Below are 15,528 nucleotides of genomic sequence, written 5' to 3' on the forward strand. Positions count from 1 at the left end.
AATGAAGCTACTAATGGGCAAGATACATAGAACCACAAAATGCCTTAGGCACAAGATGAAGACAAGAACATAAAAATAAATAATGGATTTATTAAAGGGGTACTAAAAAGCCTAGGAATGGAGAGGGGACACCTGTTTATACACCAAAGAGGACCAAAGGGGGGCTCCCATAGAGCTGCTGGGAGCTCCCCAACGGTCACATTTGTGACTGTTGGGGAGGGTCCCAACAGCTCTATGAAAAGGACCAAAAAGCCCCTTGATTAAAGAAATAAAGAAAAGAGAAAATAAATAGAAAAAGAAAAATAAAAAAGTCCCTAGTGGACTGTGCTAATTACATATGAAAAAAAGACAAAAATACCCATGAGGGTTATACCAATTTACAACTATGCATACATGAATGTGACCCCTCCATTCCTATTGTAGCAATGCTATACATACAACTATACATACATGAATGTGTATATATATATATATACATACATGAATGTATATATATATGCATACATTTTAACATTATGATGGGCCTGATTGGACCCGAGCCCGGACCCGATACCATCATCTAAATCAGGTAACCCAACTTGTTGACACCCCTAACTGACATACTTAATGTTTGACCAAACTAGATGGGAAGGGTATATTCCCATCATGGGAAATACGAGTTCAAAAGTGCTGAGCTGGAAAAGCCTCTCATGCCTCTTCGAGAATGCAACCAAATTATTTTCATTTAAAATGCTGATTACCCATTCTTTCATCCCAATACCCAAGAGATTGAGTCGTTATGTGAGCCATGATAGTGGGGTGACAGCAATCATAAGAAGACTCCAAGCTACGAATGGCAACAATGCTTCCCCATGATGCAATCATCATTTTGGCCTTGGGAGACGAGTGCACCGCCCCAGAAGCACAATCATCATCAGCCAATACATTTGAGAATGGTGTCAATTTCATTTTCCTGACGGTGCTTGCAGCACACTTGGATGCCAAACCAAGACTTTCCTACCGGAAGTTATGGCCAAACAATGATTATCAGGGCTGAGTGTTCGTGGAACCTAATAGCCCTACCGAGGATGGTCTGCTCGGTTGATGCAATTCAGCATGAAAGCCTCCTGGCCAGACCCTAACTCCACCATTGCTATTGTTGCAAATTACCTCCGACTGTTTGATCTTGGGTCTACTCATTGAGCTGGGGCCTTCCTGCAAGATACAAATAGGACCAACAGAAATATCACCTGATTTGCACGCTTCCTGGAGCCTCCTTACCTTACTCCCCCATCTAGCACCCAACATTTTGGCCCTATTTTTTATTGGCACTACTGTTGAATTTATAGCACAAGAATCCATCTTTCGGGCAGAGGTTACTGGTGAACATATCACTAAATTTGGATCATTTGATCTCCAAAGACGATGGCAAACATGACATCTCCATCTGAAGTTTAGAATTAAGCACTGATCGCAAACCCGATCTCCCCTTCTTGCACCCTGATTCACATATTTGTCCATCAGCTTCCTGCTTCTCTTGAACCTTTTGGATTGAACATCTACCCATTCCTCATATACATATTCCTTAGCAGGTAAGAAAAAACGGTGGGGAGGTGGCGCATAGGTTTGCCTGCACATCATGAGCTTAAGCAAGGCTCTGTTTAGGGATGTTATGAAGTCTTCAATCTCCCAATAATTTAGTCCTGTTTCCAAAAAGATGCGAAGGATATCTAAGAGGTCTGAAAAGAAACCTGTAGATAACATGGATCCTCTTCCCTCAGCGAAAAGGATGCCTCTCCTTGATAGGAACAGATGAAGATCTTTGAGATACCGATAGCTGGTCCTTCTAGAGTTCCAAGGATTTATCCCCCAGAACTCACTATGCCTGGCCCCTCCATCCTGAACCACCTTCCTGAATACGTCTGGAGAGTTGGTCTTCCATGAACTCCCATAGGCAACAAGCTTTGATCTGGTGTCCCTCTCCCCTACCCTAATTTGTTAATCATGAAATTTTAGTAGAACGTAAGTCTTTGGTTTTTGAAGTTCTTAAATGGCTTGCTTACACTTCACAATCACGTGATCCAAAATTTGTTTCTACCAAGTGAACCATCAATTTGCTTGTTTATGTTGTTTAAAGCTTTGCAGTGTATTCCTTTTCCAATCTTTTCTGGGCAATTCAATTCAGTTTTGAAATCAGATGCTGCATTCCACAGTAGGGAAGAAGCACATAGGCAACCATTCTAATGGGGGTTCCGCTTAGAAGCTGCCATGTTCTAAGATAGAAATGGTGATCGATGATGAGGATAAGAAGGTAGCATTTTTTTCTCCTTTTTGTTGTTCTGATGGAAATTTCTCATTGAATTAGGATTTTGGATGCTATTTTGAGTTTTTAAAAGTTTTTGGTTCGTTGGTGTTCAAAAAAATTTATCATTGAGTGCTTGGTGATTGTGTCATTCTGGAGAACATGAGCTTCTATTCCATAATTGAGTATTTCACTTTTAAGTTCTTCATAAGTAGAGGTGGTGCACTTTTAAGTTCTTAATCATTGAGTAGTGCATTTTTTTTAGCGCAATCTGATATAAAACTAGGATTTGCATTATCACAATATATAAGTTTTTTTTGAAAAATCTTGTAAGCGTCAGGTGGATCAGCATTTCACGACTTGTGAACTTCCTCATTATCCTCCTCATGGAGTTTAATATTCATGCAAGATTATTGTATGAATTAACAAAATTTCTCTTAGGACATATTCATAAGATGTGGCTAAATTTTTCCAAGCTCGGGACTAACGTCAAGCCCATGTGGATGAGATAAAGCTTCATGATGATGAAGATGATAAATTATTCAATTTATATAACTCTTTGTGACAACCTACGTATGTGACCGGCTCTATGTACATAGATTACGACAAGGGTAGGAATGCAAACAGGTCGGATTTAGCCCATACCAGACCCAACCAATGTGATGTCAGGCAATTGGATTCCGATGGAGAAAGGGTAGTACTGAATCGGGCTAATTACATGCATTCCGATTCAATATCTGTTAGATTGATATAAAATCCTAAACCGAATCAGGTTAATTGGAGCCGGATTCGTGTCAGATATTAGATGAATTACAATCCGCTATATGATGCAAATCTTTAGTTCCAGTAACCTTACATGGTTGTAAAACTACAATAAGGACTGGTATCAACAAATAAAAGAGGAATCAAGCACACGGAGAAAGAGAAAGACGCAACCATGATCAACTATGGAAAACTAGGAAGCAGAGCAAACATAATTGGGTCAAAACGAACGGAAACTCCAAGAAACGATTAAAGATGCTACAAATCCCTCCCTTACGCGAGGGGGGGCGTGTAGCAAACCCCTTCCGGAAGGGAGGAAAACTAGAGGAAGGGATCCATACCTTGGATCTCTCTGATATCGTTAGCGAGCCCTTGGCGTTCTTCATCCTGCGAAACCCTAACGACGACCGGGAGAGAGAGAGAGAGAATGGGGAAACGCTCAGCCTTTTATAGGGGGGAGAGAAATAAAGGAGGAAGACGCGCCCCCGCCCGATTTTTGAACGACGGTATTGGGTAGCGAGGGAGGGGTGCGCGCATGTGTTGCGTGAAAAAAGGAAGCAAGGGGAAAGGGGCAGCGTAGAAGCGGGTCTGGATTTGGTGGATCTTATCCATCGATCCATGCCCGGATGAAACCCATTACCATGAGATCCATGTCGAAGCGACAACTAGGTTGTGACCGAACTGGGTCCAAGCCTTGGTCTCATTGGCTTGGCCCATACGCGTTTATGTATGGGATCTGCATTTGGTTAATTGAGTCTTCCCCATAATTTGGTCCAATCCGTCTTTTTGTTCAATCCAAAAAGTATAAGCAATGTTTTAATTTTCATGATTACAAGCTGGGAGAGCAACTCCATGGGATTCAAACCAATGTTGTCAGTATCGATGCTGATCGGCCTGAATTGGACCATACGCAGCGAATCAGCCTAAAATTGATTCCATGAGATGCCCGATTTCAGCTAAATCAGAGTTGAATCGGCCTTTATTTTTGTGTTTTTGTTTTTATTTTTATTTTTATTTTTAATTATTCTTTTAATTTAAAAAAAAGTATAAGTGAATGATTCAGCTTTATTCGGTTCGAGTTTAAATCGGCCTCCATTTGAAAAGCAATCCGAAATCGATATTTGTCAAATATTGATTCAAATCGAAGACCCTTTAGTTATGATAATACAACCTTAACCATGCAGTTATCTAATTCGACCCCAAGTAGGGATGTCAATAGATGGGTCCATATTGGGTAACCTACCCAATCCAAACCTGAACACCCGGGTATGGGCTTAAAAGTAACCACCCGAATATTATTTAGGTCATTTTGAATTCCCTGATAAGAAACCTCATCTCAAAGCTCATCACATGCATTGTTGAGGATTATTTGGCAAGACAAAGTGCTAAAGCACTACAAAACTAAGAAGTGCCTTCTCTTTAGGGATGACAGTGGACCTGGGCCCCACCCCCACCCCTTCTCAAAATCCTGCCCTCTATCCCTGCCTCCATCCTCGCACGGGTTTTGATTTTATCCTCCATCCCCGCCTTCATCCCCGTTTCATGTCTTTCATCCTCGGTCCAAACGAGGTGATGTGGGGCGTGCCTAGTTTCCCCTCGGTCCATTGTCATCTTAAAGAAGGATTGGGGACATGTCGGGCCGGGGCAAGGCAGGGATCGGGATGGGGATAGGGAGGGGCGGGGGAAAGCGTAAGTTCATCCCTGCATCTCCGCATGGGTTTGGATTTTAACCTCCATCCCCACCTCTATAATCATTTCATGTCCTCCATCTCCGGTCCAAGCGGGGGCAAAGGCAGGGTCCCGTTTCCCCCCGGTCCACTGCCATTCCTACTTCTCTTTCCATGTATCTTGGCACCCCAAAAGCTTCCAATCAAAAAAAAATCTTGGATTACTTTAAATGGATGGCCAACATGTATAACGAGTCTTACAATATGGTTGGCAAGTGGTTATGTTTTTATTTTCTCTCTTTTCCAACATTAGAAAGTTAATAGGTTCGAAAATTTTCAATATACTTTTAACTACCAAAATTAAAATTAAAAAAAAAAAGAGGAACTTTTGTCCCATGGAATTGTTAAGAAAATGCTCTAAATTGAAGTATGGAAGAGCCACCATCCCAATATTGTGATGAAAGAAAGAATGAGCAATACTGCATTTTATTTCAAAACACTACATATAAAACTGTAAATTGCCTCAGAAAGTATCGTCAACCTCTAGTTTAAGATAATTCAATAAAAAGGTACTTTAATTTTTATGTGCTAATGAAATGACGGTACTATCTAGAAGCATTTAAAAAGGAAAATTAGGGAAGAAAATGACTGAATAAACATAGGCTAAGGATGATTGCAAAATGGTTCTCCTGGCAACTGGATATCCTAGTGCTTGACTTTCTATAAGGATCCATTTAGACTTTGGTGTCATAAAAGGTGGTGTGTTTGAACTGTTAAGGAAACCGATCCAAAGGGATCACAATTTCAATGTAAAGAAATAACCTGTTTCCAAAAGGACTCTAATCAAGATAACGGTCCATCAAAGTTAACGTTTTTGGTGAGCTTAGATGTAGGAGCTGATTAGGAAACTCCTAACAGCTTCTCCATATAAAAATATATGTTTAACAACTTCACATGTTTACAAGTGTTGTTGCAGTGAAGTGTCCATCACATGCCTTGTTGAGGATTAGTAGGCAAGCCACAAGTGCTAAAACACCACGAATTGGTCCATCTTTCTGCATCTTGGTACTAACAAGTTTTTTTTCAATAAAAAGATTTTCTTAGATTGTTTTAAATGGATAAGGAATTTGCATAACAAGTCTTAAGATGCTTGGCATGTGGTTCTGCTTCTATTTTTGTTTTTTTAATATCAAAGTCATAGATTCAATAGTTTTAAACCGAGCTTTAACTGCAAACAAAAAAGAAAAGCATATAAAAAAAAAACTAGATAATCCATGTTTGACACTCTAAAAGGATGTATTATTTTTTGGTGTCAACAGGCTATGAAATAGAATCTGATCTTGCTGAATTTTTGCAGAGAGAAAGTAGATTCATGAAAAAAATAAATCCAATTTACGGATCTCGATTTGGATTCCAGAAACTCGATTTATACTAAAATCAAAATTAAACAGAAAATCAGAAAAACATAATTCCAGAATTATCGATTTTTACACTTTGATTCATTTGATTGGATTAAAGAATGAGTAAATTGAAATTCAAAGAATGAAATCTAAGATCTAATCTAACTAATTACATAATTCAAATAAAGAAACAAAAAATAAACTACAGAAATTAGAACAATTTGTAGAATAAAACGATGACATCTACAATTGGATTTACACCAATTGAGCATAGATCATCATTCTCTTTTTATGTTTTAAAAAAAAATTACAAAGAAAAATAAGATCAACAAAGGCTCATAATGCAAAAAAACCCAAAGGCAGTTTCATGGCACAGGATGGCCATGATAGCAAAGAAATATAAATGACTTCACTTGTCGAGAGAGAGAGAGAGAGAGAGTACCAGGGAAGTATTTGTCGACGATCTTGAGGATCGGACGACTCTGCTTGTCGAAGCCCTCGAGGCGCAGGGTCTGGAGCTGGTCGAGGTCGGAGAAGTCATCGCCGAGGAGGGACAAGCAACAGTCGAATCACTCCTCTTCCTGTTGGATGATCTCGTGCATTTGTTCCAGGAAGGTGCGAGATTCCACCATCAGATCTGACGCCAACACCACGATCGACAACCCATCTCCTCCTTCAGCAGCTGCTACTATGTGTTCGGTGGCGTCTAACGAGGTGGAACAACTCAGGTGAGATGGATTCCCACAAAAGGAGATCCTGCACGCAGGTGACTTTCATTGAGATAGGGCAATGTGAGATTCAGTGAGGGTTTTTGTAAAGGAAGGCGAGGTGGGGACAACATCAACAGTGAGTGCATCAATGATAGCAGGGGCGACGGGGAGCGATAGGGGCAACAGAGGAAGGGGGAGCGAGAGGGGCAGCAGAGAAGGAAGAGGAGGGACAAGCGAAGGAGAGGGGAGAAGAGGGAATGGGGGTAGGGGGAAGGCTTCACTGTCAACTGACACAACGTCTCCCCCTAACCAACATTGTCGCCTCAATCCCTTGGGCCATGTTAGTTCTGGGAATGGGGATGGACAACAAACCTATGAAGGAGAGGATTGTTACATAAGGTGGAGAAGGTTGGAGGTGGACTCGATGGCTTGCTGTTCGGAGAGGGAGGGCGGACAATGGGGGCAAGGGCTAGATTGAGAGAGAAGGTCGACGATGGAGGTGGTTGGAGAGAGAGGGCCGACGATGGTGGTGACTGGCGATGGGGCCTAGGGTTTGGGAATGTTGAGAGGGTAAGAGGAGAGAGAGAATCTCGAATGTTGAGAGAGAGGGCCAACAATGGGGGCAAGAGCTAGACTGAGATAGAAGGTCGACGATGGAGGTGGCCGGAGAGAGAGGGCCGGCAACGGTGGTGACTGACTATGAGGCCTAGAGTTTGGGGATGTTGAGAGAGAGAGAGAGTACCCAAAAACTTTGAGAGAGAGAGAGAGTATGTGGGTGTGTGTGGAAAGAGGGAGGAGGGAGTGCCATGTGGTGGCTCCTCATAGAGTGGGAGGTTCCCTTCATAGGGGGTTTCCAAAATGCCCCTTCTTCTAAAAATTTTTTAGTAGTTGCCCCTTTGGGCTCTAGGTTCTCTGGATCTCTATCCAAACCCACTATGTACTTGTTCTACTTTAAGTTAAAACAGGTTGCATGAAGTCACTGTCGATCAAAATTTTGTTTGGATTGATTTTCTGGGGGCACTGCTCTATGTCTGGGTTTGGACCGAATTTTCAGGGTGTGGATCACTATCAAATATGAAATTATGCAAATCTTATGTAATTAATTTTAAAATTTTGTATTAAAATTTATAGTTATTACAATATGTGGGGACAAAAAAGACACATATTTTGGCTTTCAAGGATATAATGGAAAGAAAAAGTTGGTGGCCTCCTTTAGGGAAAAAATGGAAAGAAAATAGAAGAAGATCTTCCTTTGATAGGGACATCGAGCTTGGGGTCCTCTAATGTATCTTTATTTTCATATTTGGTGCTTTATTTATTATTTAAGTTTTGTAATTTGTTATTCTCATTTTTATTTGATTAGTAAAGTGTTTGTTGATTTACCTTTATGGTAGGATTTAGCTTCTTCTCTGAAAAAAGATTGGTTCCTTAGGATTCTTGCCTAAGGAGAGGTCTCCCCCTCACACATCTTTCTCTCTCTTTCCCTCTCATGCATTCCCTTCCCTCACACGCATATATTTCCCACACCTTTCCTTCTCTCTCATGTACCTTCTTCTCCATGCCATTGTCGTCCCCTTGCAAACTGTGGCCCTCTGGTTCGAGTGTGCAGCCTGTATTGGATCTATATCACCAGGTCACTAAATGAATATGACGATGGGATGAACAATCAAACCATAAGAATTGCTTCATGATGTGCTCCAATTATGCAATCACTAAACTAGGCAATAGAAAACAAGACATTCAGTGAATAGGGAAAGATGTTAAGACCGATTTAATAAGAGTCAATCTGACTGCCATAGATAATACTATGCAACTCCAACTCGCTTTGTTTCTAAGATTTGGCCACCAATGAGTCACAAAGGTTCCTTTTTAATTGGCCTTTAAACAGAGCGAGACCCAAGTGATAGGAGGAGAACTTGATTGCCACCCACACAGGTTGGCAATATGTTGAACACGGCCCATAGACAAATTAAAGAGAATACACACCAACTTCTTAAGACTAATTGATAGCCCAGAACATATTTCAAACTCTCGTGATGGATACAAAATTGTGAATTGATTTCCCTTTATCTTTTAAGAAAAACAAAGCATCATCAACTAATAGGAAGTGACTCCAAGGAAACCCCTTAATAGAAATTGGAATGATAGAATGTTCACCTTTTGCTTGATAAAGCCTCCTGCTTAACTAGGGATGACAATGGACCGGGGCAAGGGACAGGGTCTCCACCCCGCCCCGTCTCAAGATTAGAACCTCCATCCCCGCACGGGGATGGATTTTAACCTCCACCTTTGCCTTCATCCCTGTTTCATGTCCTCCATCCCTGATTCAAACAGGGATAAGGCAGGGTGGGACCCGTTTCCCCGTAGTCTTTTGCCATCCTTTAGAAGGACTGAGGATGGGGCGGGGATTGTGGCGAGGATGGGGCGGGGCAGAGAAAACTGTAAGTTCATCCCCGCCTCCATCTTTGAACGGGGATGGATTTTAACCTTCGTCCCCGCCTCCATCCCCATTTCATACCCTTCATCCCCGGTCCAAACGGGGTGAGGCGGGGCAGGGCCCCGCTTTCCCTCGGTACACTTCCATCCCTATGCTTAACCTTTATCACCAACAGAAATAGAAAGAGAAAGAGGGTCCCCATGACGCACTCCCCTACTGCTCATGAAAACTGGCCCGGGTTCCCCACCGATCACCACTGCAAACTTGGGGGTTGTTACACATTGCATGATACAATGTATATACACCTCCACAAACCCAAATCGTCACTAAGTGTCCTCCAAAAAAGACTAGATAACTCGATCAAAGGCCTTAGCAAGGTCTGTTTTGAACATGATTGAGGGAGACTTGCTATGAGCCATCGAATCAACTAATTCATGGGCAATTAAAATGCTTTCCTGGATGTTATGCCCTTTCAAAAAAAAAGCCTCTGATTCTGTGAAATAATACATTGTAGAATGGGGGACACACGATTTACCATTATCTTGGTAATGATTTTATAAATAACATTACACAATCTAATGGGTCTAAATTTTGAAAGAGAGTGGCACTCTTGTTTTTAGGAATAAGAATGATTTGAATGGTGTTAATACTGGACAAGATATGCCCCTTTGCAAAAAAGTCTTTGATTGCTACACACGTCCTTAGCAATAATGGAACAAAACTCAATAAAGAAACTACTTGGGAAGTTGATGCATTCTGGTGGGCCTAGGTTCAGTTTTTAAGATTTAGGTAGGCTTGGGTTAGGTTTGGTCAAGGTTAAGGTTGTTAATAGATTCAAGCAAGGTTCATGCAAGGTTTAAAGAAAAATTGGGTTCTCCCAAAATATAGCACAATAAATATTGTAAAAATAGAAGATGTCTTAGGACATGCTAGAGAAGTTTGGGTAAAAATCTAAGATTCAGGAGATTCAAGGTTACAAGGATAAAATTACAGAAAGTTCTAGGTTTATTTGAGAATTGAAATTTTTTCAGTTTTTGATAGACCTTTGAGAGAGTTAATTGTTTCTTTCATAATAAAAATAAAAAAATCACAAAAAATAGGGTTAGTCTAGTGACAAGCTAGGGAGAGTCTGATTAAAATTTGTGGGTATAGGTCGAATTGGTTTAGGAACAAGATATATATTTATGGAACAAGTTTGTTTCTGAATTGGGTTTTGGCTAAAACATGTTTCAGTGTCAGATTTAATTCTCTTTAACAGGAAAGTATTATAATCTGATTTTTTTAGGGTAAGTTAAGGACATGTAGAGGTGTTTTGGGTTAGTTTTGCAAGTCTTGACTAGGTATGAATTATGATATAAGTTATTTTTAAGTTAGGTAATTTGAAGAAAATTACATCAACAAACATAATTGGGTTTGGAAGAGGTTTAAGCTTAGAAAGGGTTAGGGAAATGAGTCATAAAGACTTACACGGTTTGGGTAGAATGTCATAAGGTTGATGATGAGTTTGGTCTATCCGAAAAAGGTTCAGGAGCTGCGATGGTGCAGAGTTAAAGTGAGCTGCCCCGGAGTTAATGCAGTCTTCTAAGTAGAATTGGTTCTACTTTATACTTAAGCAATTCCAGACCTCAGAAGGGTTGGTAACACCCTACATGAACCGGATGAGTTATGAGACAAGGTGAACGAGTCAAGGGGGTAGGAACTCGCAGGGGGTAAGGAAGGAGGGAAGAGGGCCAAGGGGCGGGGATGGTAGTGTACCGGGGTGGGGGACAAGGTCTCCACCCCCGCCCTATCTCAAAATTTTGCCCTCCATCCCCGTACAGGTTCTGATTTTAACCTCTATCTCCGCCTCCATCCCTGGTCCAAATGGGGCGAGGTGGGGCCCCATTTTCCCTTAGTCCACTGCCATCCCTAAATAAGAATCGGGGATGGGGTGGGGTAGGGGAAGCGTAAGTCCATTCCCGTCTCCATCTTCGCATGAGTTTGATTTTAATCTCCATCCTTGCATCCATTCGTGTTTCATGTCCTCTATCCCCAGTCCAAATGGGGCAAGGCGGGCCCCTGTTTTCACCTGGTTCACTGCCATCCCTACCTAGGAGCCAAAAAGAGAGAGAGTTATCCTCTAGGGGGGCGATTTCTTGAGAGAGGGAGAGTGAGAGACAATCTTGATTCAATTTCATATCTATGCTCTGCATCAAAATGAGCCTCTATAAGCAATATTAACTCTTAATTCTCTACTTAATAAAACCCTCCCCCAAGTCACCTTAAAGAGGACTCAACTCACTAGAGCTTACTTGGGGTTCTACAAAATCCTTTTAAGGAGGGATTCCAAGGGCTTACACAGTTTCCTTGGAAGAACCTTAAAGGCTCTTGGGTTGCGCCAAGGGGTGGGGCCCACTCTTCTTCTCTTCTTCTTTTTTTTCTAAGGAGGACGCCCCATGTGGGTCCCACTTGCCAATAAATGAGAGGGCATCAATGGGAGGTCTCACATGCTGAGGTGGCATGGCTTGCAATATGTGGATCTTGGATAACAGATCTGAATCATCTTGGTTGCATACATCAATGTAACTCTCTCTCTCTCTCTCTCTCTCTCTCTCTCTCTCTGTGTGTGTGTGTGTGCGTGCGCGCGCGCCTATGTACATCAGACCCCACAATCTACCTGGTTTCCTTAGTTGAAAATGGATTTTGAATCATGTGTTTGTGATGTGTAAAATACATTTTCAAAGGGTTTCAAAAATCAATGGCTCGTAAAACACTAACATTTTGAGTCGAAGAACCATATGTTTACATTAGAAACGTACTTTTACAATCCAACATTAAGCCCTAGCAAACAAACATGTTGAACACATTTATTTAGTGAGATCAAGGTGACATAGCTTACGCTTATTACTTTCAGCTCAAGAGCACAGTACCTTAAGGTTCTGATCTCTTTTCATGTTGCAGCCAATAGTATAAGAGTAGCATATGGTCTGCATCTGATTTATAAAAACCGACCTGATTTCTTATCAACCACTAGTATTTAATGTAAAAGTTATGCAAATTATGATCTAAAAAGGTGGGCTTAGCTGGCTGTCTAAGCCAGTTTTCCCAGGACCAGCACCTCAGATTTGGACTCAAATCCTTCTATGGGGCATACGCCTCCCAAAAGGTAATGGAGACATGAAAAGATTTCCGTTGAGCAGGGACGAAAGTTGGCCTTATGATCCGTCTGTGCCAAGTATAAGGGCTGTCGCTCAAAGGAGACAAGTGACTGACAGGGCTCAAGAGTTAACATCGGTTTGGCACCTCGATGTCAGCTCTATGCTGCTGTTTTGGGTTGGGCTGTTTGCCCATTAAAACATAATTCCTACCAGTTGACAGCCCTAACCGAGAAAAGACTAGCTCCAACAACCCCTCAATCATGGAACAAAACCATTTTTTTTGCATCCATGCCCTTCACAACTATGAATTATTAACCAATTGCAGAGCCTAGCAATCAGGTTCTTAGAGGACTAGTCAAGTATGGCAAGTACATTAGATCCTTCAAAGTTAAAAGCTAGAATAACCAGACTATCTGGACCTGCCCGGCACCATACTAGATATCCCAAGTTATCAAGATTTCCAGTAGAACCAGTCAAGGCATATGTAACTCCTCCGGTTGGGGAACAGACCAGGTCCGAGAACCTTCAACAGAAAACTGTCCAAGGTGCATTGGATGCCATTCATCGTCATGATGAACAACAATACTCAGAATCTATCAAAAGCTTCATGTTTTGAATGAATCTCAGCAGTCTAGTTTTTAGTCATTGATGCAGTTCATCTAGAAACTGAAAACCGCATCTAGAAACTAAACATCACAAATTCCTATGGGGCCCATCTGTGCAGAGGCCTTATATATATATCATCAAACAGAAAAAAATCCGACCCAAAATCAGTCATTTTTTGCGCTGAATACCACTACAACAAAGCAGTAGATTAGCGACGACCACATTCCGTCGCTAATCCGTCGCTAACCATGTTAGCGACGGATTAGCGACAACGCGGCGACAGTATGCTTACGTCGCGAATATTTCGACGCTAACTGGCGACGGAATAATTCCGTCGCCAAGTCCGTCGCTAATTGCGACGGAATAACGAGCGCTATATTCCGTCGCCAATCCGCCGGTACTAAACGGCGACCACGGCGTGGCGACGGATTTAATTCCGTCGCTAGATTAATATGAATAGCGACGGAATCATCCGTCGCAAAAATGAAAAAAAATCAAAAAAAAATTATTTAAAAATTAATTACCGAGAACTGTACAATTTATATTTCCTGTACAATTTATATTTCCTGTAAATAAAAAACAAACCACACAAAAAAATTCATATAACAAGTATCTATAATAATTAATCGTTCCACCTTAAAACTAAGAAGTTTAATTATTTACAATTCAACAATTACAATTAGGAAAAATAAAAAAAATAGAACTTCTTCAACACAGTCCTCTAATCATCGCCAAGATTTTGTGCGTCTTCTTGTTCATTGTCTTTATCTGTCCCTTCAGCTCCACTACCCTGATTATCGCTAGCAGCCTACACAAGAAAAGAACAGTCAGTATTGATAAACAAAATATAATGAAATAAATTACACACTATATGTGATTCTATCATGTGCTCATGTGTGATCTAAGGCAATAAAAAAACTCTATATGTGATTCTATCATGCTCATATGTGTGCTAAGGCAGTAAAAAAATTGAATATGTGATTATAGCATGTTCATATGTGTTCTAAGGCATCTAGAAAAACTCTATATGTGATTCTACCATGCTCAGATGTGCTTTAAGACAGTCAAAAAAACTATATATGTGATTATACCTGAGAGGGACCTGGAATCGAAGATCCCCTATCCTGAACAGCGGCCTTGATCTCATTTCGGAGAAAGGGGGCGACGGTGTATTGGAAGTAGTTATTCAGTGATTCATTAATGATCTCGCGTACATCATCACCGGAAAGAATAGTCGGCTGCTTGAAGCTTATGTCGGCGCAAGAAGTTGGTGAGCCGTAACTGGAAGAACCAATAACTGGTGAAGTGTTCATATTACTCCCAAACCCGAACACGCGACCTTTTTTGGGTTCACCTGCTGCAGTCACCCATGCTGTAGGATCAAATGATGGATGCTGAGTAGCGTCTTCGCCATATCGCTCTACCATTTGTTGCTCATATGCCTCCTACAAAATAATGTTTAAAGTATTCATTAATAATTAATGATAACATTATGATGACTTTCATATATATTACAATGATTATTAATATAATTAATACATACCGTTGTCGTTCTCGCCTTCTCTGATACGAAGACTCCCGTGGTCTTCCGTTTATGTGTTTCTACAAACACATCCTTATATGGTACACTGCCTCCTTTTTCTGCTTCCTGCGAAGTTAAATGACAAAAGATTTAGTACACAAATTTGCAATAATACTTATAAAATTAATATTATATATTGATGAGTTACCATTTTCTTTAGGTGGCTCCCAAATGTCTTAGATCCACCTGTGTGTAGATGGGCTTCGGGCATCTTCGATCGATTTTGTGAAGCCTTCGCAGAGCGATTTTTAAATGCATCTCCCGCCCACATATCGCACATTTCATCCCAGTAATCTCTCCTGATAGTAATAGGACCATGGCCCTTCCACAGTAATGGATCATCTACTAAGCCAGATGCTTTTTTTGCTGCAGTCTTCATAGTGTGCAGCATGTCTGCAAATCGATTGGCAGCCACCTTCTGCCACACCTTCCTTGCATCATTTTCTTCCACCGTAGTTGCAAAGCGATTCGAAGCCTACAAATATTTTCAGAAAGTTAGTAGACATTGCTTAAATAAATTAAATATGAAACACATTAACTATGAGGAACAACTGTATACCATGAATGAGGACCACAATCTGTCTAATACCTCCTTTGGGTACTCTTTCCATTGAGCAACTGGTCCTGATAGATGTTGAAGAAGTGAATTCCTAATCTCCCGTACTACTTCTTGTGGCTCAAACCTCGTGCTGCACATGAATTGTTACACAGTAAATATCAATATAAAATATTTAAAAGATATGCAATAATTGAAAACAAAATACTTACGGTCGATTATCGATATACACTATTCGAATGAGTCTTCTTGTGCCAGCCTGAGAAGACCCTGTTTCCTGTGTTGGCTGTTGACTTGTGCGATCAACTGGTGTAGGTGGGTCGTGTACAGGCGCAACATCATCTGTAAAAAAATACACACCAAGTTCTCAGAATGTGCATTTGAACTAAT

The 15,528-nt window shown here is 41.0% G+C and overlaps 2 protein-coding genes across 3 annotated transcripts in view; both read right to left on the reverse strand.

Moving 5' to 3' along the window:
• The window catches only part of LOC149835921 (transcription initiation factor TFIID subunit 14b-like), a 35,785-nt gene extending 32,286 nt beyond the window's left edge, over positions 1-3,499 (reverse strand). Inside the window, exon 1 of one of the 2 annotated variants that reach the window (XM_090008856.1) lies at positions 3,385-3,499. In XM_090008856.1, coding sequence (XP_089864982.1) covers positions 3,385-3,429 — 45 coding nt within the window. In that variant the 5' untranslated portion in view covers positions 3,430-3,499. The remainder of the gene's footprint in view (positions 1-3,384) is intronic. The other variant, XM_090008855.1, reaches the window with a different exon arrangement.
• A 10,009-nt stretch (positions 3,500-13,508) lies between these two features.
• On the reverse strand, positions 13,509-14,322 carry LOC149835923 (uncharacterized). Its single transcript, XM_090010713.1, has 2 exons — positions 14,092-14,322; positions 13,509-13,808 (listed from the first exon to the last, which is right to left on the reverse strand). The coding sequence occupies exons 1-2, from the start codon at positions 14,311-14,313 to the stop codon at positions 13,722-13,724; spliced, it is 309 nt and encodes a 102-aa protein (XP_089866839.1). The 5' UTR covers positions 14,314-14,322; the 3' UTR covers positions 13,509-13,721.
• Between the last annotated feature and the right edge of the window lie 1,206 nt (positions 14,323-15,528).

This window comes from Nuphar pumila, chromosome 6 (assembly GCF_984573655.1).
Source record: "Nuphar pumila chromosome 6, dmNupPumi1.hap1.1, whole genome shotgun sequence".
In the NCBI taxonomy this organism is placed as follows: domain Eukaryota; kingdom Viridiplantae; phylum Streptophyta; class Magnoliopsida; order Nymphaeales; family Nymphaeaceae; genus Nuphar; species Nuphar pumila.

What these genes read in the sequence shown, in the direction of transcription:
- LOC149835923 (XM_090010713.1), bottom strand. Translation starts at nt 14,313, where the DNA reads ATGAACACTTCACCAGTTATTGGTTCTTCCAGTTACGGCTCACCAACT. An exon ending in CGATTCCAGGTCCCTCTCAG is followed by an intron (nt 13,809 to 14,091) that starts GTATAATCACAT and finishes TTTCTTGTGTAG; the next exon opens with GCTGCTAGCGATAATCAGGG.